This window comes from Leuciscus leuciscus, assembly GCF_965113295.1.
Source record: "Leuciscus leuciscus genome assembly, chromosome: 2".
NCBI lineage: Eukaryota > Metazoa > Chordata > Actinopteri > Cypriniformes > Leuciscidae > Leuciscus > Leuciscus leuciscus.
The window spans coordinates 45,725,449-45,745,106 of NC_138726.1; the positions used below are offsets into that span (position 1 = coordinate 45,725,449).

The 19,658-nt window shown below is 37.9% G+C and overlaps 1 protein-coding gene and 1 long non-coding RNA gene across 4 annotated transcripts in view; both read left to right on the plus strand.

Annotated features, from left to right (window-relative positions):
- Window positions 1–18,649, plus strand: part of LOC309487007 (phosphatidylinositol-binding clathrin assembly protein) — a 55,386-nt gene extending 36,737 nt beyond the window's left edge. The window contains exons 11-20 of one of the 3 annotated variants that reach the window (XM_082154550.1): window positions 1,390–1,523; window positions 4,359–4,456; window positions 7,204–7,317; window positions 9,334–9,465; window positions 9,758–9,788; window positions 9,896–10,046; window positions 11,396–11,422; window positions 14,231–14,287; window positions 14,368–14,484; window positions 14,769–18,649. In XM_082154550.1, the coding sequence (XP_082010676.1) occupies window positions 1,390–1,523; window positions 4,359–4,456; window positions 7,204–7,317; window positions 9,334–9,465; window positions 9,758–9,788; window positions 9,896–10,046; window positions 11,396–11,422; window positions 14,231–14,287; window positions 14,368–14,484; window positions 14,769–14,783 (876 nt within the window). In that variant the 3' untranslated portion in view covers window positions 14,784–18,649. The remainder of the gene's footprint in view (window positions 1–1,389; window positions 1,524–4,358; window positions 4,457–7,203; window positions 7,318–9,333; window positions 9,466–9,757; window positions 9,789–9,895; window positions 10,047–11,395; window positions 11,423–14,230; window positions 14,288–14,367; window positions 14,485–14,768) is intronic. The other 2 variants (XM_082154548.1, XM_082154549.1) reach the window with 2 other exon arrangements.
- Window positions 4,468–5,916, plus strand: LOC309487603. The gene is made up of 2 exons (XR_014201893.1): window positions 4,468–5,197; window positions 5,239–5,916. It is a non-coding gene; the product is annotated as an uncharacterized lncRNA (long non-coding RNA).
- Window positions 18,650–19,658: the final 1,009 nt, after the last annotated feature.

Genomic DNA, 19,658 nt, shown 5'->3' on the forward strand with positions numbered 1-19,658 from the left:
AAATATTTTGTGTCGATATGACTATAACTAATAATAATAACTATTGTTGTTGTTGCATTTTTAAGACACTCCTGGTTTAATGTTGTTCTGGGCAGCATGGACAGACTTTAGACCAGACATGACTCTAGGTTTTGGTTGATCTAAAGTAATTTTACTCTAGTGACTGGCTTGGCTTGAAATGGTCCAACATATGATTGATTTATGACTTTTCTTGTTCTTTTCATATGGTTGGTTTAGGCTGTTCTAGTTTCTGTCAAGGGAAGTAACTTGGGAGATGATCTTTGATTTCAGCCATCTCTTATCCACCTTTTTCCCACGCCCCATGATGCTTTCCGTGAATTATGGGAGTAACTTCCTTTAAACTGTAAACAATCAGTGAAATGCTCGCTCTATTAGTGGCAGCTCAATAACCCCCTTTTTTTTTTAAATAGCTGGGTACAATGAAATAACATTTTTCTACTCACCCTTCAACCATTGAACATGAAAAGGAAACTTTAAAAGTGTAAAAGCATTAACAGATTACTAAAACAGACCATGAATAACCCCAAAATCTATATTACAGACGAGTGAAACAACTATAGTAATATTTGTCTATCTACTGTATATTATATAATGTTAGCACTGAGTGATAATATTTTCAAAGTTCTTCCCATCGTTTTGACAGATAGCAAATATTGTATTTACTTGCTTTAGCAACGTTCCAGAACCATACTGCTAATAGGGATGAAAAGTGAAAAAGAGAGACAATTACATTTTAAAGCATCAGTTGAAAACAAAGGGGGGATTTGTTGGGGGGATTCTTAGTGCATTCCAAAGAATCATTCGTGGGATGTATCCTAAATTAAATCGGGAGAGCTGACTACAAATGCTCTGTATAGTTTATCTTTTTCATACTGTTACAGCGGAATACAAAGAAAAAAAGAAAAGAATCAGAAGGAAAAGATCGCAGCAGACTGTAAAGAGCTCTTGTCACAGATATTTTTCTGATACCATATCACATTAAAATACCAAGCGTTACATTATTCTTCTGACGTCTGATAATAAAACATGAAGGTAAATTGACCGCTCATTTAGTCAAACTGACTGATAAGGATTATTTTTGGCGCAACATGATAATTTGTTTCATTCTTTTTGAGTGGAAGTTCACCAATCCAGAAGTTCCTCCCATAATTCAAAACGCAACATGCTCGTCAGGAAAACGGTGGATACAGCCACAATACAGACCCACTTCATCCGCCTGAGTTGCTGTAATCTGTCTGATTTCACAGAGCTCAGAAAAGGAAATGCTCTACAGTGACCATTACAAAAGTATTCCGCCAAACAGCCCATTCTTTACATATTTTACATTCTCTGTGAATGTTTTTTCCTGTGCTTTGTGTGTTTGTATAGAACCAGCGTCTGAAGGAGATCGGCATACACACCCCCTCCGCCTCCCCCAGCACACAGTCTATGGGCGGTGTCAACAACCACAGCGCGGGCATGGACCTGTTCACCAACACCACAAGCCCACCCTCAACAAACAGGTCATTGACATACTGTACATGACTGCAGTAGATATTATACCAGACGATAATACAAAACACAATACGTCTACAATATGTATGACACACAGCATAAACGCATAAAAAAGACAAGTACACACTGTCCAAAAGTTTGAGATTTTGAAAAATCTAAAAGATGTCTGGTTGAATTTATACACTGCATTTGGCTCTTTTTGGGTTGAATGCTGGTTTTAAACTCCTGTTGGCATCATGAATCTAGTGATTGTTGTGTGAGTCAGCCTCGCCGATGATGCGAGTTGGTTGTCGTAAGATGTGGATAGGTGGTCACGACCCAATCTTTTCACCCAGTCTGACTTTTAATGCTTTTTGGAGGTGTTTGCTGATTTTTGACTCTGGACTCAAAGGTGCTCAGTAATATAATCCAAATGTGCCATTGGTGAGAAGGAAAAAGCCTTGTACAGTGCTCCAGACAAAAAAATCTATTAAGGAGCCATTGCCTCCTAGAAGGGAAAAAAATAGGCTTCTCTTCACATGCAATTATATTGCCGGCATTGAATAATTTTTTTTGCCCATTCCATTCTTTCTCATGTTTCAAATATAAGGATTATGTGATATATAGTGCATATATTTAGCAAAATGCCCCTTTCTATAGTTATTTTTCTAGCTGACTAACGAGTTTAAAGGGATAGTTCACTTTGAAATAAATTTTTGGTATGTTTTAGCTTACCTCAAGGGCATCCAAGATGTAGGTGTCTTTTTTTCCGCAGTAGTTTCAATTTTGATATTTTTAGGTCAAACCGTTCTTGTCTGTCAGTCATATAATGCAGGTCGATGGTCATTATCTCAAAGAGCATGCACAGAGTCCAAATTAAAACAATTCCCCGTCGTCCAAATGAAACAATTCCCCATCGTAAGTACACATTGATGGCCTAAGACACGAAACGAGCGGTTTGTGAGAGAAAACGAACAGTATTTATATCGTTTTTACCTCTTATATGCAGACATGTCGAAGTGATCTGATCTGACGTGTACGCAGACTGGTGCATAGATATATACACTAGATGTCGCCTTAAAGACATTCGTTCCAATGAACTGCCGTAGACAAGGCGACATCTAGTGTGTATATATCTATGCACCAGTCTGCGCACACGTCAGATCAGAACATTTGGACGCGGCTGTGTTCAAGAGGTAAAAACGATATAAATACTGTTCGTTTTCTCACACAAACTGCTCGTTTCGTGTCTTAGGCCATCAATGTGTACTTACGATGGGGAATTGTTTAATTTGGACGACGGGGAATTGTTTTAATTTGGACTCTGTGCTTGTGTTTTGAGATAATGACCATAGACCTGCATTATATGACTGACAGACAAGAACGGTTTGACCTAAAAATATCAAAATTGAAACTACTGCGGAAAAAAAGACACCTACATCTTGGATGCCCTTGAGGTAAGCTAAAACATACCAAAAATGAATTTCAAAGTGAACTATCCCTTTAAGCATGGCCTTTTTGAGGTAACAAGTTCTCAAGTTGTTTTGTACAAGCTCTTAGCAAGGTCGAAATGCTGATTGTCTGATCTGTCAGGACATTAAAGAGCACCAAAACTACATTTATTGCTTGTATTTTGAGATGAAATTGACAGAATTTGAAAGCTGAAAGTTTATTTGTTTACTAAACTTAAACACATTACAAGTGACATATTAAAGGTAACAGTTAAGTACAAATCTTTCTGTGATTACGGATAGCTGCGCTACAAATAATGTGAAGTTCAGGCAGTAACAGAAAACAGCAAAGATTAAAAGATATTTAGGACAAGAATTCAAATCAGTATCAATTAAAAACAAGAATTGTGGATGATCTCGTCCACACAGCTGACGTGTATCTGTTGTAGTTTATCCACGTTGTGCGCACGAAATAGATGCTGCCTTCCTGCACTTTTAGAGTACTTGCAAATTCATTAATTGACACGTCTCCATTGTTTTCTCTCATGCTGGCACAGCCATCAGCATTGTTGCTCGATAGAGATGAGGGCTTTGAAAAAGCCTGATATTTTTCGGTTTGACTTGCGTTTTTGTCACGGAAAGCTGATACTCGATGTCCCCGTGCGTATTTTGGCACTCGCTCGAACTCAGTAAATCGATAATTTCTCAAACTGGGGGAGCGCTGTATACATAAACTACCGTTCAAAAGTTTGGAGCAAGTTTCTTTTTTGGAAAGAAGTCTCACTCACCAAGGCTGTATTTATTTGATCAAAAATGCAGTGAAAATTGTCAAACGTTATTATAATTTAAAATGACTGTTATATAAATAAGAAATGTTACAATTTAATTTATCGTGAAGGCACAGCTGAATTTGCATCAGCCATTTTTCCAGTCTTGTCACATGATCCTTCATAAATTATTCTAATATGCAGATTTGGCGATCAAATATTTATAATGGTTCTTAATATTAATGGTTCTTATTAATATATTTGTGGATATCGGAATTCCTTATATCAGGATTCTTTGATGAATAGAAACTTCAAACAAATTGTTTTTATTTGAAATGCAAATCTACAATGTAAAAGTTAAATGTATGCTTGCTGAATGAAAGTATTAATTTCTTTTAAAAAAATTAAAAAACTTACTCCCTCCCCAAATTTTTTTAAAGGCAGTGTGTCTTAATGTTGCTTATAAGTTGTCTTGTAAGTTGAGAACCTCTGATCTAGTTAATGGAAAACCTTCAAATATTTTCACACACAACACTACATTTTCTATAAAATAGCTTAAAATACCGCAATATATTTACAAAATATACACAATCTCTGTGGTAGTATTTGAATATTACTCTTGAACTTATGTCCTTTTTTCCCACAGCATGCCAAACCTCACCAGTGACTTGTTTGACCTCCAGCCTGCCTTCGTTCCTGCTGTGCAGAGCGCTCCTATCTCCAACAGCAGCAGTGCCTGGGGAGGTGCGGCCCACTCCACCCACCCCACACACACACACGCACACACACACACACACACACACACACACACACACACACACACACACACACACACACACACACACACACACACACACCCATCACTAATGCCGCCTCTGTTGCTTTACCACTTTAGATCGCTGACCTTTAATATAGTCCCAGAAAAATCATTAGAACAGATCAATCCTTTGTTAACTTGCAGTAAATGTTCATTTAATTATTTATTTGTTCACTTGCTAGTTCATTCCTATGTACATTTATGTACCTGTTTCAAATCCTTACAAGCTGTGTTTGTGTCCCCAAATGCTGCCATGAGCCCTGGGTGTCCTCCAAGTTCACACTTTGTACACTAAAATGTGGAATAAATACTTGTTTAATGTTTTTGAAAGAAGTCTCTTATACTCACCAAGGCTGCATTTACAGTAAAACAGTAATATTGTGAAATATTACCATTTAAAGAATGTTTTTTTTTTTGTGTGTGAATATTTTACAATTTAATTTATTCCTGTGATGGCAAAGCTGAATTTTCAGCAGCCTTTACTCCAGTCTTCAGCGCTACATGATCCTTCAGATAGCATTCTAATATGCTGATTTCTGCTCAGTTATTATCAATAATTGTTGGCGCTCCGTTTTTAATAATGGCTCTTATTATTATCAATCTTAACTCTTTTAGTAGAAAGTTCAATGAACAATATTTTTTAAATAATAAATGACATTTTAAAATCAGTGCCAATAATAAATGACATTTTAAAATCATTTGAAATCAGGTCTTTAAAATGTTGTTAATATTTCACAATATTTTAGTTTTTACTGTATTTTCGATCAAATAAGTGCAGACTTGGTGAGTGAGATTCTTCTTTTGAAAACTTAACTCTTAATTATTCCAAACTTTTGACAGGTATTGTAATGGTTGTATAGACTGTTGGGTTGTTGTGTGCAGTGGTGTTTGCATTGCAAAAATGCATAATATGAGTACATCACGACCACAAAGGGAGCACTCTTCTAGTTTATAAGATCACAAATGAGACACCCTACAGTTTTGTGGACTTCACGAGAACACTTGAGAGAAGTCCACATCAAGTGCGTCATTTAGGAAAGTGCTGTAGGAATCATTTTAGAGCATCGTAGGCCCAGTGATGTCCTGAAGTGCTGTCTAGATGAGCAGCTCGCTAGGATTTGCAACCCAACCAATCTTTTTATTTTTTTATTTCTCGTACCCATCCATCCAATTGTGTCGGTTTAGAACAAAGTTTTCTAGATATTCTGAAGCATGACCGGTTTGCGTACCATTAGTATTAGTACCAAGTATCTCTGTGGTTGGGAGCCTTGCTTAGTGTCAGAAGTTCATTTTCAGCAGTTCAGCACATCTGCTGGGATAGTGTGAATTGAGGACACAAGGTACAGAGTGTAGACACACTGCCAGACTCTTAACTATGCCAGGATTTGTAGGTCACAGCATGCACTTGGAGCGTACGCTTTACAGCTAGTGGGCAGGTGCGCCGAGGGCTAGCCAGACGCACAATGAGATTCAGGCCTCTAGAGACCCACATATACTACTAACAGCGCAAACACACACCAATGTAGACAGATGGAGGAATGAGGTGTTTTAAAAAAGGGAAGGACTGCTGAGTAATGAGCAGAGGAGTGAGAAAGAGCCACAGGCACAGATTTAAGCTGTATATTGTTATTTACGTTAGAAATTGTGCAATAACTATAGGAATCCACAGAATTTTCGGCAGTCTGAAGCACTTGGGCTGAAAATGGTATTTAATAACATTTTCAGACAAAATCGGCATTTAATGGCATTGTTGGATGGATGGAAACTGTTATCAGAAACTTTAATATACAGGATACAGTATGCATGTAAAACTGGGCTGCACAATTTGGCCCCCAAAAAATGTATATTGCGATTTACTATGACACGCATTGAGATTTAAATTGTGATATGATGAACATTTGAATTTTTTTTTATTGCTGTTATTTAGATATCCAGGCAAAAAGACATAAAATCACGTTTAAAATAGCATGTGCAAAAACTACAAAATAAGAAGATTAATAATAGGCCATTTAACAAGCCAGCGATTTAATAGGCCATATCATTACTCAGATTTTATTTTGATGAATTGTGCATCTCTAGAATAAATTTAAATGGTGGCTCATCTGTGAGATATTGCCAGAAAAGAGGTCATGTACACTACCGTTTATAAGTTTGGGGACAGTAATAAATCTCGTACTTTTTTGTTGTGCTGCTTAATTTTTTTGTGGAAACCCGTAATATATATATATTTTTCATGATTCTTTAATGAATAGAAAGTTCAAAACAGCATTTACTTTTATAACTATAAATATCTGTCACTATTAATATTAATTCACCGTTGCTGAATAAAATTCTCAATGACCCTAAACTTTTCAACGATAGTATACATAAATGACACATATGTTTGATGAGAATTAAACAATTTTAAACAATTTTAATTTTGGTGCAATTGTGATTGATTGATTGATTTATTCTCCCCTCCAGGTTAAAAAAAAAAAAAAAAAAAATCCAAGAAAATCAATAGAATATCAAGAAAACTTTTTCAATCCTTATCCAATAATCTCAGATGCCTGGAAAAGTCATGGGAGTTTAGTGGTCTAAAGATTTGGGAACAGTATCATAGGTATTTTGCAGAGCAACAATCCTAATGTGTTGTGTGACATCTTTCCATGTTTTGTGTGTGTGTTACTCTCAGGTCTAGAGAGCAGCACTCTTCATCCCATCCCATCTTCCATTCCCACCATGAATGTAGATTTTGATGCTGTATTTGGGACTAAAGCTTCCAATAGTGATGTGAAGCCATCAGCTGGTAAAATATCTCACAAGTGTGATCTATTCATAACTGCGCTTATTAATCTTTAAAAGTTTGATCCTTGCTGTGGCGCTTAAAATCTGCAAAACTTAGTAACCTTCACCCAAAATAAATCTCTTCTGCTGGTTTTGCTATATGGTGAGTTTGTGGAGCTTTGCTGCTGGAAAGCTGAAACGAATTTTGCAGCCGGCTGCAGCACCTGCCCGCCCGACTCAGTTCTGGAGAGATTGGGAATGTTCTTTGGGGAAATTCTCATGCTTTTTTCCCCCACTTACTCGCTCACTTCGCTGCTCTGTGGCTGTGGACAGTCTGTTATCATCCCTTCATCCATCCACTATATGTGTGTGTGTGTTAGTGGTGCTGACTGGCATTTTTCTCCATCTGTTAATCGCTTGTTACACTCCTTATCTGAACACAGACGCACACACATTTCCACTCACCAATATACTCTTTCTCTCTCTGCCCCTTTTCCTTCCTCTTTTTAATTTCCTTGGCCTCTTTTTTTTCTTACCTTTTGCTCTTTTTGTTTGTCTCCAACCACCCCTTTTTCCTCTTTTTTTTTTGCTCTCTTTCCTGGGTTGTGATGGCTGATCTGATGTGGTGAGTGTACTACTTTTTCTTTTTTTTTTGGCCTCCTTGTCCCTGCTGGCGAAGCAGGAAGTAGAACTGTATAAATATGGCATGTGTCAGCAGACTGCCTCTCTCGCTTTCTCTCATTTACTAAAAGAATTAGCAAAAGGCCCTGTGCTATTTACCATTTGAAAATCATCAAAGGCCTCTTCAATTAATGGAACTGTTTGAGACAACATGAAATGACATTCACAACAGTGCTATTTTAGTATTGTTTATACACAAATATAGTAGAATATTTGTTCATATTTTGCATTGGCTTTTATTTTTATATTCCGTATAAGACTTTTGATATTAATTGAATTGTAAAATGTTGGACTATCTATATATAAAAAAATATAGACACAGCTGATAGTTTGCAGTCAGTTGTAGAAAGGGTAAAAAAATGTGTGGATGCTAAAGTTCAGGCTGCATTACCTACCATAGAAGTCCAAAACGAAGATTAAATACCTATTGGTTAACATTTAATCAATATCCTGTGTTGCCTATGTGATGTCAGCCAAAAAGGGAAAATCATTTAAGATTTATTACATTTTTAATCATGCACAATAAGACCTGAAACATGTATTAAGAAGGTAAATGGGGCCAACATATTGTTTTCATGTTGAATTTAACGCCTCAATGAGAAGAAAAAGGGGATGTCATAAATTTCCAGTTTCTTTAAGGACCCCTGCCATGTTATTTCCTCTTAGATCTCAGTGTGGTTCCTCCCATCCTGACCTCATGCTCTACTCTACATCTCTGTGGGTCTTTTGTCATGCCATGAGTGGGCTCACAGGGGCTCATCCCCGCTGCTCACATCATTATAAAGATCAGCAGGACTTCAGCACGCTTTCTCTCTTCCTACTCCTGTTTGTCTGCTCTATAACACTTATGATCTAACCAGCCCAATGCGATTAAGTTTCCAGCAACTAGCAATTTATGTGTCCATGCTGAAAGTGTTACAGCTACTCAGTGTGACACTTTCACCTCCATTGAGAGCGTATATTATATTTCATGGACAGTTATATTGAGCTGATTGCGCTGATCCTGTTTTATTCTTTCCCAAGACCAGTAGAACACAGAACACTGATCTGATACTGCTGTTCATCTGTACAAATTAAATTTGATCCTTAACAATCCTTAATCGTAACAATCATGGCTAACACACAGTAGCGAATTTGGTTTGGTCAAGTCTAACTGATACCTAATTCATTAAAAAAACTCAACACTGCAGAATTGGTAACCAAACGTATGATGAAACGTCCTTAATAGCTTTTATTGCTGGTCGCTTGATGTGGCGCTTCTGGTTAGGTGCCAGTCTGCAGCAAAAATAAGTGGTTTGTCATTATTATAGTACTTTAATGAATTCATCAATGGAATAATCAGTCTTTTTTTTTTCAGGTTATGATGCATTAGGAGACTTGTTGAAGCCCACGGTGCCGGTTCACAGTCAGGTGCCGGTCATGTCCCATCACACAGACAGTAAACTGCTGGCCAATGACCTGGACTCGTCTCTGGCTCACCTCGTAGGCAGTGAGTCCCTTTCCCTCGCAGCATTATTTGTCTGTTTGTGTGGCTTTGTTTTATTTACTTGGTCATAAGTCCCTGACCTTCAAATTGCATTTGTGCTACTCTACTGAATAGAGAGTCAGCAGCCATATGGTGCTAGATGCTGTGTGTGTGTGCTGGTGGGACAGAGATGAATTAAACCCAGCTTATGGGAAATGAATAGGTCTCTGATGCCTCCACTGCTGTAAGTCTTCCAACATTACGCTGATGTGAGGCTGTTTTAACAGTCTCTTTTTTTCTCGCGCTCTCTTTTTAGACCTGCAGTTTGGGGGAACACTAGTCAAAAAGTGAGGATTTACATTTAATTATCTGAATCATTTCTGGTTGCGTGCTTCAACCTGTTATAAGAGGCAGTGTCTAGCTTCTCTGACTCTCTTTGTGTGTTTGCATGCAGATCTGACATGCATTGGACTCAGCCTGGAGAGAAGAAGTTGACTGGTGGTACTAACTGGCAGTCAAAGACAATGAGCAGCACCACTGCCTGGAGCCCCGCCCCCCTGCCACCCGCTGCCATGCCACCTGCCGCCATGCCCATGCCACACATGGTGAGAACACACACATGCAAATACACCAACCCACAAACACTCACTCACACACACTAATATACAGCCATCTAAACATACTTGCACTACTGTTCAAAAGTTTGAGGTCAGTAAGATTTTTGAAAGAAGGTCAAATATTAATGATTTAAAATGACCATTTTCGATTTTAATATATTGTAAAATTGTATTTATTCCGGTGATTACGAAGCTGAATTTTCAGTATCATCTCTCCAGTCTTCAGTGTCAAATGAAATCATTCTAATATGCTGATTTGCTTCTCAAGAAACATTTCTTATTATTTCTTCTTCTTATTTATGCTGAAAACAGTTGTGCTGCTTAGTATTTTTGTGGAAACCCTGATGCAGTTGTTCAGGATTCTTTGAGTGGAAAGTTAAAAAGAAAAGCATTTATTTTAAATATAAATCTTTTGTAACAATTTAACAGTCTTTACTGTCACTTTTGATCAAATGAATGCATCCTTGCTGAATGATAGTGTTGATTTTTTACCGACCACAAACTTTTGAATGGTAATGTATATTCAAACACTAATAGATTGATTTCTCTCTATAATTTACAAGGCAAATGATTTCCTACATCTCTGCAGTGTTTATTGTCTCTCATATCACTCTGCAGTCTATTTCTTCTCACATAACAATAATTTCCACTCAATATTTCATGTCCATTTATTTATTAGCACTGTAGCCATGCAAGTAGGGTCATAGCCAAATTGTCCTGATCACCCTGTGACCGGATGACTGTACATTTAACCACTACTTAATATATACAGACATTCTTGCATATGTAAACAGACTTATTCTCACACACACATAATTTCAACTACTCTTAAACTTATAAACATAAAGGAATTAATCTGCTGGGAAGCTCAATTCACAGCAAATATCCAGATTTAATTTAGATGTCAGTAGTATTGAGATGGCAATTCTACTCTTGTTTGCTACTGTACTATATTGTGTATTTTCAGGAAATATGAGTGTGAGTGTGTTAACTTCCTGTTCTCAAGCTGTGTGTATTGATCCAGTCGGGCAGGTGAGATGTTAGTGTGTTCTGAGACAGGAAGGAGATGAGATGATTTAGCTGTTTACATGTGTTTTTGGCGCCTCTTCTGTCTCACTCAGGGCGTTCAGTGTAGATTGAGCTCTGAACTGCATGAGTTGAGAGGGAGCAGATGTCTGTGAATGACTAACCTTCAATGTCTTTCTTTCTGTCTCCTTCCACCTTTTCTTTGGTCTGCATCTTTCTGGCCTGTTTCTCTCCGCGTCTAACGTCTTCATCTCTCCTCACTCTGTATGTTTCTGTCTTTCTCTCTATCTTCTTTCTTGTGCTTAACCCAGCAGACTGGAATGTTCTATACTAGTTATGTAAGTACCTCCTATAACTGAAAATTCTATTATCTTGAGTATCATTTGAGAGGGAATCGACTTTTATTCCCTCACATTTCTCTCTCTTTTACACTCTCCTTCTCCACACCAATTTATTTTTTTATTTTTTTATCTACACCTATTCAGTCTAATGAAATAGGTTTTCAGTAGTGATATGAATCATGGGTGAAAATGGTTAGTTATTTAGAAAAGCTTGCGTATATGAACGAAAATGAATATGTTCATATGCTTTGAAGCAACATACAAATCCCTGTCAAATTATAATGTTGTGATGCCTAAAATCACTTGTATAATTTAAAATGATTGATTTTAGTTTTTACCGTTTTTAATGTATTTAGACAAAATAGTAAAAAAAAAAAAGTATATAGATTAAAACAAAAGCGTAACATAAAACATCACAGCATTAGACAGATTTTTTATATTGGCGAATCCTTAACTAATAATAGTAATTATGGCAAAGCTGTTAATAATATGGTGCATTGTTTTTTTTACGTGACTTTTTTTTAGCTTGAGATTTTTTACCACAGTGACTGTTTGTTTCATGCACTCTTGAGACTAATTAAAAAACAGTAGTTTGATGTCTCCTTGAGTCTCTGGTTCCAGACCTTATGACCTAAAGGCATTTTTTACATTCTGTGTGAAGAGGCTGAAAATGGATACTCTGTGTGAATTAGGGCTGTCAAAATTGCTCAAAAATGACGTTCGAATATTCCCTCTAAAAAACACACGAATATTCGAACTATTCGAACATCTGGTTGCACATTTTTTCAATGACGCGCATTACGTCAATAACAGGACAAATTAATACAAAGAGACATACATAACTTGTATAGGTAGTTAATTTAAGTTTAAACATATTTGACAATGTATTACCAACACAAAACCAAGTAAAAAAACTAATGGCCAAGACCGCAGACCTCACTCTCGCTCACTCGCAGGCACACTCTCTCTCGCCCTCGCGCTCACGCTCTCTCTGCGCATAACGGTTTAAATGAACAACAATAAGCACATGTTGAGTGCTGATCAAGAGTTTTGTGCAAGCAATTTAAGGTCGCGACTCTTGTCCCAAATATAGCAGGCTTCATTCAGTGATTGAAACAAATGTATTAACATTAATTGAAGTTTTACAGTATAGAACCGACATTGAACGCTCCGAGCGAGCTGTGCTGTGGTAAACATGGAACTTTTCTGTTTAACGTTAAATAAAATGAGGCACACAATTCCGAGAAATGTGACAACAAAGAACTTTTACCCTGAGGTTCATAAAAAATAAAGTGCTATTAATAAAGAAAAAGGCTACTTACATTATTGGTGCTTGTATTAAAAAAAGGAAAAACTGACTGCAATTTATTCCATTGTCAATAGTGCACTGTCAACTTTCAGCAGTGACGCTGTGCTAGACAGTGCGACTCGTGTGACCTGTCCCTCAGGCAGCGCGCGCGCCCACTCGCAAAGCAGACAGCCGCGCCTCTGCTTCCGCGGGCGTGTTTTTCCATATTCGAAATTCACATTCGAATATTAATTTTCACATTCGAATTTCTGTTTTTTAAAACTATTCGAATATATATTCGAATTTAGAATATTCGTTGACAGCCCTAGTGTGAATAGGCCTTTACTCTGACTTCCAACACCCTCTTTTTCCACTTCATGCCTGATAAACACAGAAAATGTCATATGTTGATTTCCCTGTGACATATAGATGTTTGTTCGGTCTTTCGTGCCCTTTCTGTAGCATTTGATGCATTTTATCTTTTGACTTGCAAACCAGACCTGTGCAAATGTGTGTTTAGGTACTGCATTTTACGTAACTTGCTTACGATTCAAAACTGATGAATACATGCTATATGCCAATGAGTAAAAATCAATGCTTGTCATGTTCAGAATAAGGTGTCAAATGAGGTGTTAGGCTTTTAAGTGCATGACAGTTATTTCGTTAAGTAAGTGTTTTAGGGAAAACTCTTTCAGGCATACACTACCATCCAAAAGTTGGGGGTTGGTAAGTTGTTTTTTAATGTTTTGGAAAGGCTGCATTTATTTGATCAAAAATAAAAAATCACTATTTTAAATAACTTTTCTATTTTGATCAACATTTTAAAATGTAACCGTTTCCATTTATGCAAAGCTGAATTTTCAGTATCATTACTCCAATCTTCAGTGTCACATGATCTTTCAGAAATCATTCTGATATGTAGATTTTCTGCGCAAAAAGCATTTATTATTATTATTATTATCAATGTTGAAAAGAGTTTTGCTGCTTAATCATTTTGTTTAAACCATGATTGATATGATTGATTTGATTAATTGAAAGTTCAAAAGAAAAGCATTAATTTGAAATGGAAGTCTTTATTAACATTATAAATGTCTTCACTCTCACTTTTGATCAATTTAATGCATCCTTGCAGAATAAAAGTATTAACTTCTTCTCTCTCTCTCTTTTTTTTGAATCACACTGACCCCAAACTTTTGAAGGGCCATTGTTCAGTGAAACTTTTAGTAATAGGAACGTGTCAAATCCTTGAGTCATATGTTTTTGCTCCAGTGTTGCATGTGTTGAGTGGGCCAGTCCAGGCTTCTGTGCAGGAAAGTTGAAGTACCCCTGACCTGTCGTGGGTACAAAAGAGTGCAATTAAAGCAGATCTTTAAATGAACCTGATTAGTGAGCACAATGGTGTTGAATGAGCATACAGTAGTGTTTGATCAGTATGTCGTTGTTCGCTTAATCAGTGCAGCATTGTTTGATCAGTCAGCGCATTGATGGTTGATTTGTGACTTTTTTTTTACCCACAGGCTCCTGCTCCCATGGCGTTTCCCATGACAACACCTCAAGTGCCTGTGTATGGAATGGTGAGCACTGTAACCTTACAATTAAATGGCCAGTGGCTGAAAAGAAATTAACACTGGATGTTATGTTTGTGTGGATTTAGGTCCCTCCTCAGCTGGGACAGATGGGAGGGGTTCCAGTGATGACCCAACAACCCATGTTGTACAGCCAGCCTGTTCTCAGACCCACTAACCCTTTTACCCCCATCCCCGGAGCCCAGGTACACACACACACACACACACACACACACACACACACACACACACACACACACACACACACACACACACACACACACACACACACACACACACACACACACACACACACACACACACACACACACACACACACACACACACACAGACACACACACACAGACACACAGGCAAGTACACAGATGCTCCATTGACAGACATTCAGTACTGCTGCATTCACACTGTCAATACTGAGCGATTTGATGCCGTTTTCTTCATTTATAACTCTTTGTGTGTCTTTTTACAGATGCAGTTCATGTAAGCAGCACTTCAGCAGAGAGCCAAACAAGACGTCTGAAAGGAACACCAAGCAAATGAGAGGAGGATCCGAATACCACCGGATAAAAGGAGGGCGAGACAAAAAGAAAGAGTGTGCATATTGAGAGAAATGTGTTTGTGTCAAGAATGCTTACCTCACTGTCTGAAACGACTCACCCAACACACACACACACACACCAAATGAGAGTGCACACAGTGTTTCATTTCTCATCTCTTGAGGTTTATTTCTTTCCTGGGGCACTGTGTCTACTGGCAGGTGTGATACATCATGGAAATCGTGGATTTTATTGCCAGTATTAAATTACCAGGCACCAAGCACTCTTCTTTTTTTTTCTTCACAATTAATATTAATTAAATCTGAAGCCCATTACAGTGGACTTTCTGGTACTTTCATCTTTTGCTGTGTTATGAAGATGCCTGTGCTGAGTTCAGGAAAATGCAGGTTACTAGATCATAAACATGTTTAAATGGTTCATTAACACAATGCCCTGGCTTCTCATTTCAGAACAGAAAAGGAAAGAATTTGACCCATTATTTAAGGTGCTCTGCACCCCCAAGCACTTTACACATGCATTTATGTGTAACATAATATACAACATTGAGATTGTCTCTTATATCTAGAACTTTAGTAGTCTAATGTTAACAATTAACATGTCTTACTGTTACTGATGGCGTCTGTGCTTCTTCTTTGTTTATTCTGGTTTAGGGGTTGTCGTTTCAGACACGATGGTGGTCTTGCACGCACGCACATTAACTGTTGTTACATGAGCCACATGAAGAGCCCACCTCTTACTGGCCTCCCACCTTGTTTTGTCACTTCCAGGACACTGATAAACATATCTGCTCCTGCTCTTCTGTGTGTTATCCAAACATGCATGTATTTACGACTACATCTCACACTTTGAGACCACTCCCACATGTACCGCCCACCCTGGGAGCAGGTGACCGGAAGCGTTGGAGAAAAATCTGTTTCTAATAAGGGTTTTGTTCAATCCTTTTTTTTTTATCTTTTTTTTTTGTTTTCTAGAAAGCATGTTATACATAGATATAGATATATATTTTTTTTTTCATGATTATTTCGGAGAATGACGTGAATCTTGGTCTGTTTTTATGTTGCCAAATTATGTACATTTGTAATTCGAAAAATGCCATAAGCTAGCTCCTGTACCCAGCGCCTGACATCACGATTCTTACTCGTGTTTGGAGTTTGCCAACTTTGGAACCAAAATCAATAGATAAAATCTACTTTTAGTCTGTTTTCGTTCAGTTCCTCAAATGCGGGGCACTGTTAACAGGGTATCTTTATTTTTGCTTTTGCAGCCAAAGCATTTTCTATCCTCCTGAAATCCCTTTAACCCTTTATAGAGCAGGTTTCCACTCCAGCCTTCACATCATCCCATAATTCCTGCTTTGTTTCTTCATGCTATGTTTAGTTTTTATTCTGCATGGATTGATGGAACGGCAGTGGAGATACAGTGTGGTTTCGGTTGTGCCATAGTAAATTAAAGCAATACCCGCCCTGTGAACCCGTGGTTTACAGTGATTTTATAATCTTACAGTGAATTTAGAGTGATTTTAGAATCTCCACTCTGGATTGTGTTTAACAACGCCGCTTAGCTGGTCTAAAATCACTGTAAACCATGGATTCACATGGTTTTTATAAAACAGGATAGAAACGTTTCAAACATTTAATTTATTGATATATCAAATAATCCTTCTGCCAAGCAATGTAGTTCTCAGTTCCACCTGTGATAAGCCTTTTTCTATAAGAGAAAAAACAACTCTTTACACCTGTAAGGCATGTTATAGAGCTGTTATGACATGTTTATAACAGTCAGTCATGTGCACATTGTTATCAGAATGGTTTTGGGGATTTGTAAGCTTAAGACATGCATCCTTTCGCATTTATTTGCACCAGGTTCAGCCCTCTTAAAAGGGTAGTCCACCTAAAAATGTTAATTCTGTCATCATTTACTCGCCCTCATGTCGTTTCAAACCTGTATGCATTTCTTCTGTTGAACACAAAAAATATATATTTTGAAGAATGTTGATACCAAACCGTTTCGGTTCACATTGACTTCGATTTTTTTTTTATATATATATACAAAAATAGTCAAAACTGTATAGTAACCAACATTCTTCAAAATATCATCTTTTGTGAGATAGAAAGTTAGGTTAAGTTGGTACGATATAAGGTTGAGTACATGATGACAGAATTTTCTTTTTTGGGTGAACTATACCTTTAAGTCCGAGTTTGACCTTCCAGCAGGTCAAGTGTGGTCATCGCTTGCTTGTGTGTGTGTGTGTGTGTGTGTGTGTGTGTGTGTGTGTGTGTGTGTGTGTGTGTGTGTGTGTGTGTGTGTTGCTAAAAATCATCAGCACAAGTTGTAATACGTGCTGTGTGTTCCCTTCTGAAGAAACAATGTGCATCGTGTTTCTCTGCTTGCTTATTTCTGTGTGTGAGTGGGTTACTAATTCCTTGTTGAGTGACTCTTAATAAGCTTGTGAGTTTATTCTCCTTTGAGCGCTGTCAGGGTCCAGCTGCTTCAGACCGAATGCTTTTTATATGCAGGCTCAATGTTGATACTCTCGCTGGGTTTGCAAGGTAACAGGGCACTGAGGAGCGATGTTGTTTAATTAGGGTCTATTACTATTCTATTATCCCGTCACCGGAGGCTGTGTGTGTGCGTGAGCGAGAGAGTGAATATATGATTGTGAGCTTCAGGGAGGGTGAAAGATCTCGAGATGTGCAAGGGTTCTATCACGAGCCGGGGTTTCCATGGTAATCTTCAGTTTCTGGTCCTTGGCACATGCCGTTGAGCACAGCTTTTCCACATTTTCTTTCTTTCAGCCATATTTTGTCTTTTTTAAAACTATAATTAAAAGCTCAGCATGCATTAGCAAACCCTGCCTGTGGTGAAGAATGTGTCTTAAAATGCACGTTTATTTGGCAAGCTATGAGAGTTTATTTACACCAAAGGCCCTTTTTAAAAAATAAAATACTTGGTTTAGCTAAGTTAAACCAAGTTCAAGAAATAAACTTTCATGTATATTTAGCACCACCACTGCTATGCAGAGAGACGTTTCCTACGTTCCTGTTCTCACAGCTCCCCCTTGTGGTCACTGTGTGCCATGTTTCATATAAACAGCTGGTAGACTTTGACCCCAGTCTTTTGTTTGGTGTTTATGGGGCGGTTGTGCACACAAAGCAAATGTCTGAGTGTATTAGACTCACCTCCTTTATCTTGAGCACTCAGCCAGACTGAAGAGCAGCCAAATCCAGAGTACTTCTGAACTACTTAGCCTGATTTCATACGCCTTGGCTCGTCTCATTATCTGGCCTGGGAAACTCAGCTCAGCAGCGGCCTTTCAGAAATGATGTGTCAGCGTGTCTTAGACCTCTAGTGGGGATGCTTGGTGTTCAGGATCCTCTTCACCTTTGCGTTGTCTTGTCATGGAGCTGTCCTGGCTTTAATGGCTTTTTTAGTGGGCTATACGTCCGCTACATTCATATAAGCATCGTTTTATCCTTATTTTTCTGTTACAGAGATATATGCAGTATATAATAGAAATATGTAATCAGTAGAAGCGCCATCATCCCCGTGTATCAGCCCAGGGGAGCAATGCAGCAACTTTTTTCTTATCTATATTTATCATAAAATGCCAAAAAAAAGGAGAACCTCCATTTATGCTGATTTCCTCACTGTATGTTTTGTAATTTATTGATGCAGACCATAAGGAGTTTATTCAGCATGGTGAAAATTAAAAGCAGAAATTGTGGGATTGTGTTTAACTTTTTTGTTTTGTTTGTCTTTCATTGACATAAATAAAGTCCCTTTTCATTCCTGAGTTGTTGTTTATTTTTTGTTTAGTTTCATTATTTTTTTTTTCTTCCTCTGCCATTTTGTTCATCTTATCAGACTGAAGCCCTGTTAAATCCCAGACAGGAAGATCATTGCTCTCGAGTTCTTTTTGGATGACCTGATGTCCGGCTCTCTTTGTTTGCTCTTCTCCGGCCTCTTGAAATTGCACTTCATGCCTGCCTCATGGCCCATAATGCAGGGTTTTTAATGAACGCACGTTTTAAATACCTGGTCGAGTTTGTATAGTGCCGTGTTGTGTTGTTTTCGCGTCTGTCAATGTGATTTCTGTTGAATCTATTGCACGAGTTTCACTGCAACAGGAACCACCTGTTTATTTCTTTGTAGCACTTTTTGACAGTGGACTCGGAAACTGCAAATTCATCCAATGTTTCTTTGTGAATCTTCTGTTTTAAGACCAACTTGGAGCTGGATATAATGTGTGGAAAAGGATGTACAGCAATACCTCCCATCTTGTGGTCCTTTTCCCCAACTTTACAGTCCATCTACATGATAAAATGGTTCTGTGAGAGGTTCAATTAGTCTTTGCTATTCACATCACGACATTTAAGGGGATTCTTGTAATATATGGCCAGACATTCAATTCGGTTTCATTAGTTACTAAGTAACTAAATGTGGTTTAGATTATTTAACCCTTTGCTCTTGATTTGAAGCAGTAACTTGAGCTTAGCCGCTTAGTGCAGGCAATGTTTTTTTTGAATATGTATTGTTGGGGAACAGAATCAGACATGTCTGGTTGTGCTTGTACACCAACTCTCTCAAGTCTGCTAGAATGCTTGTATCGGTTGTCAGTGAAACCTTTAATCTGTAACTAAACCCGAGTCAAACCTCCTCATCATTGACGTTTCATCTGCAACTGCCTTTGGTTTCCCCGTGAGCTTCATGAACCACACAGCACTGGTTGAAGCCGATGATCTTATGACGCCAGTCTCTCCTGAACTGTCTTTTGTACGCTTGCATTGAGATGCTCAACCCAG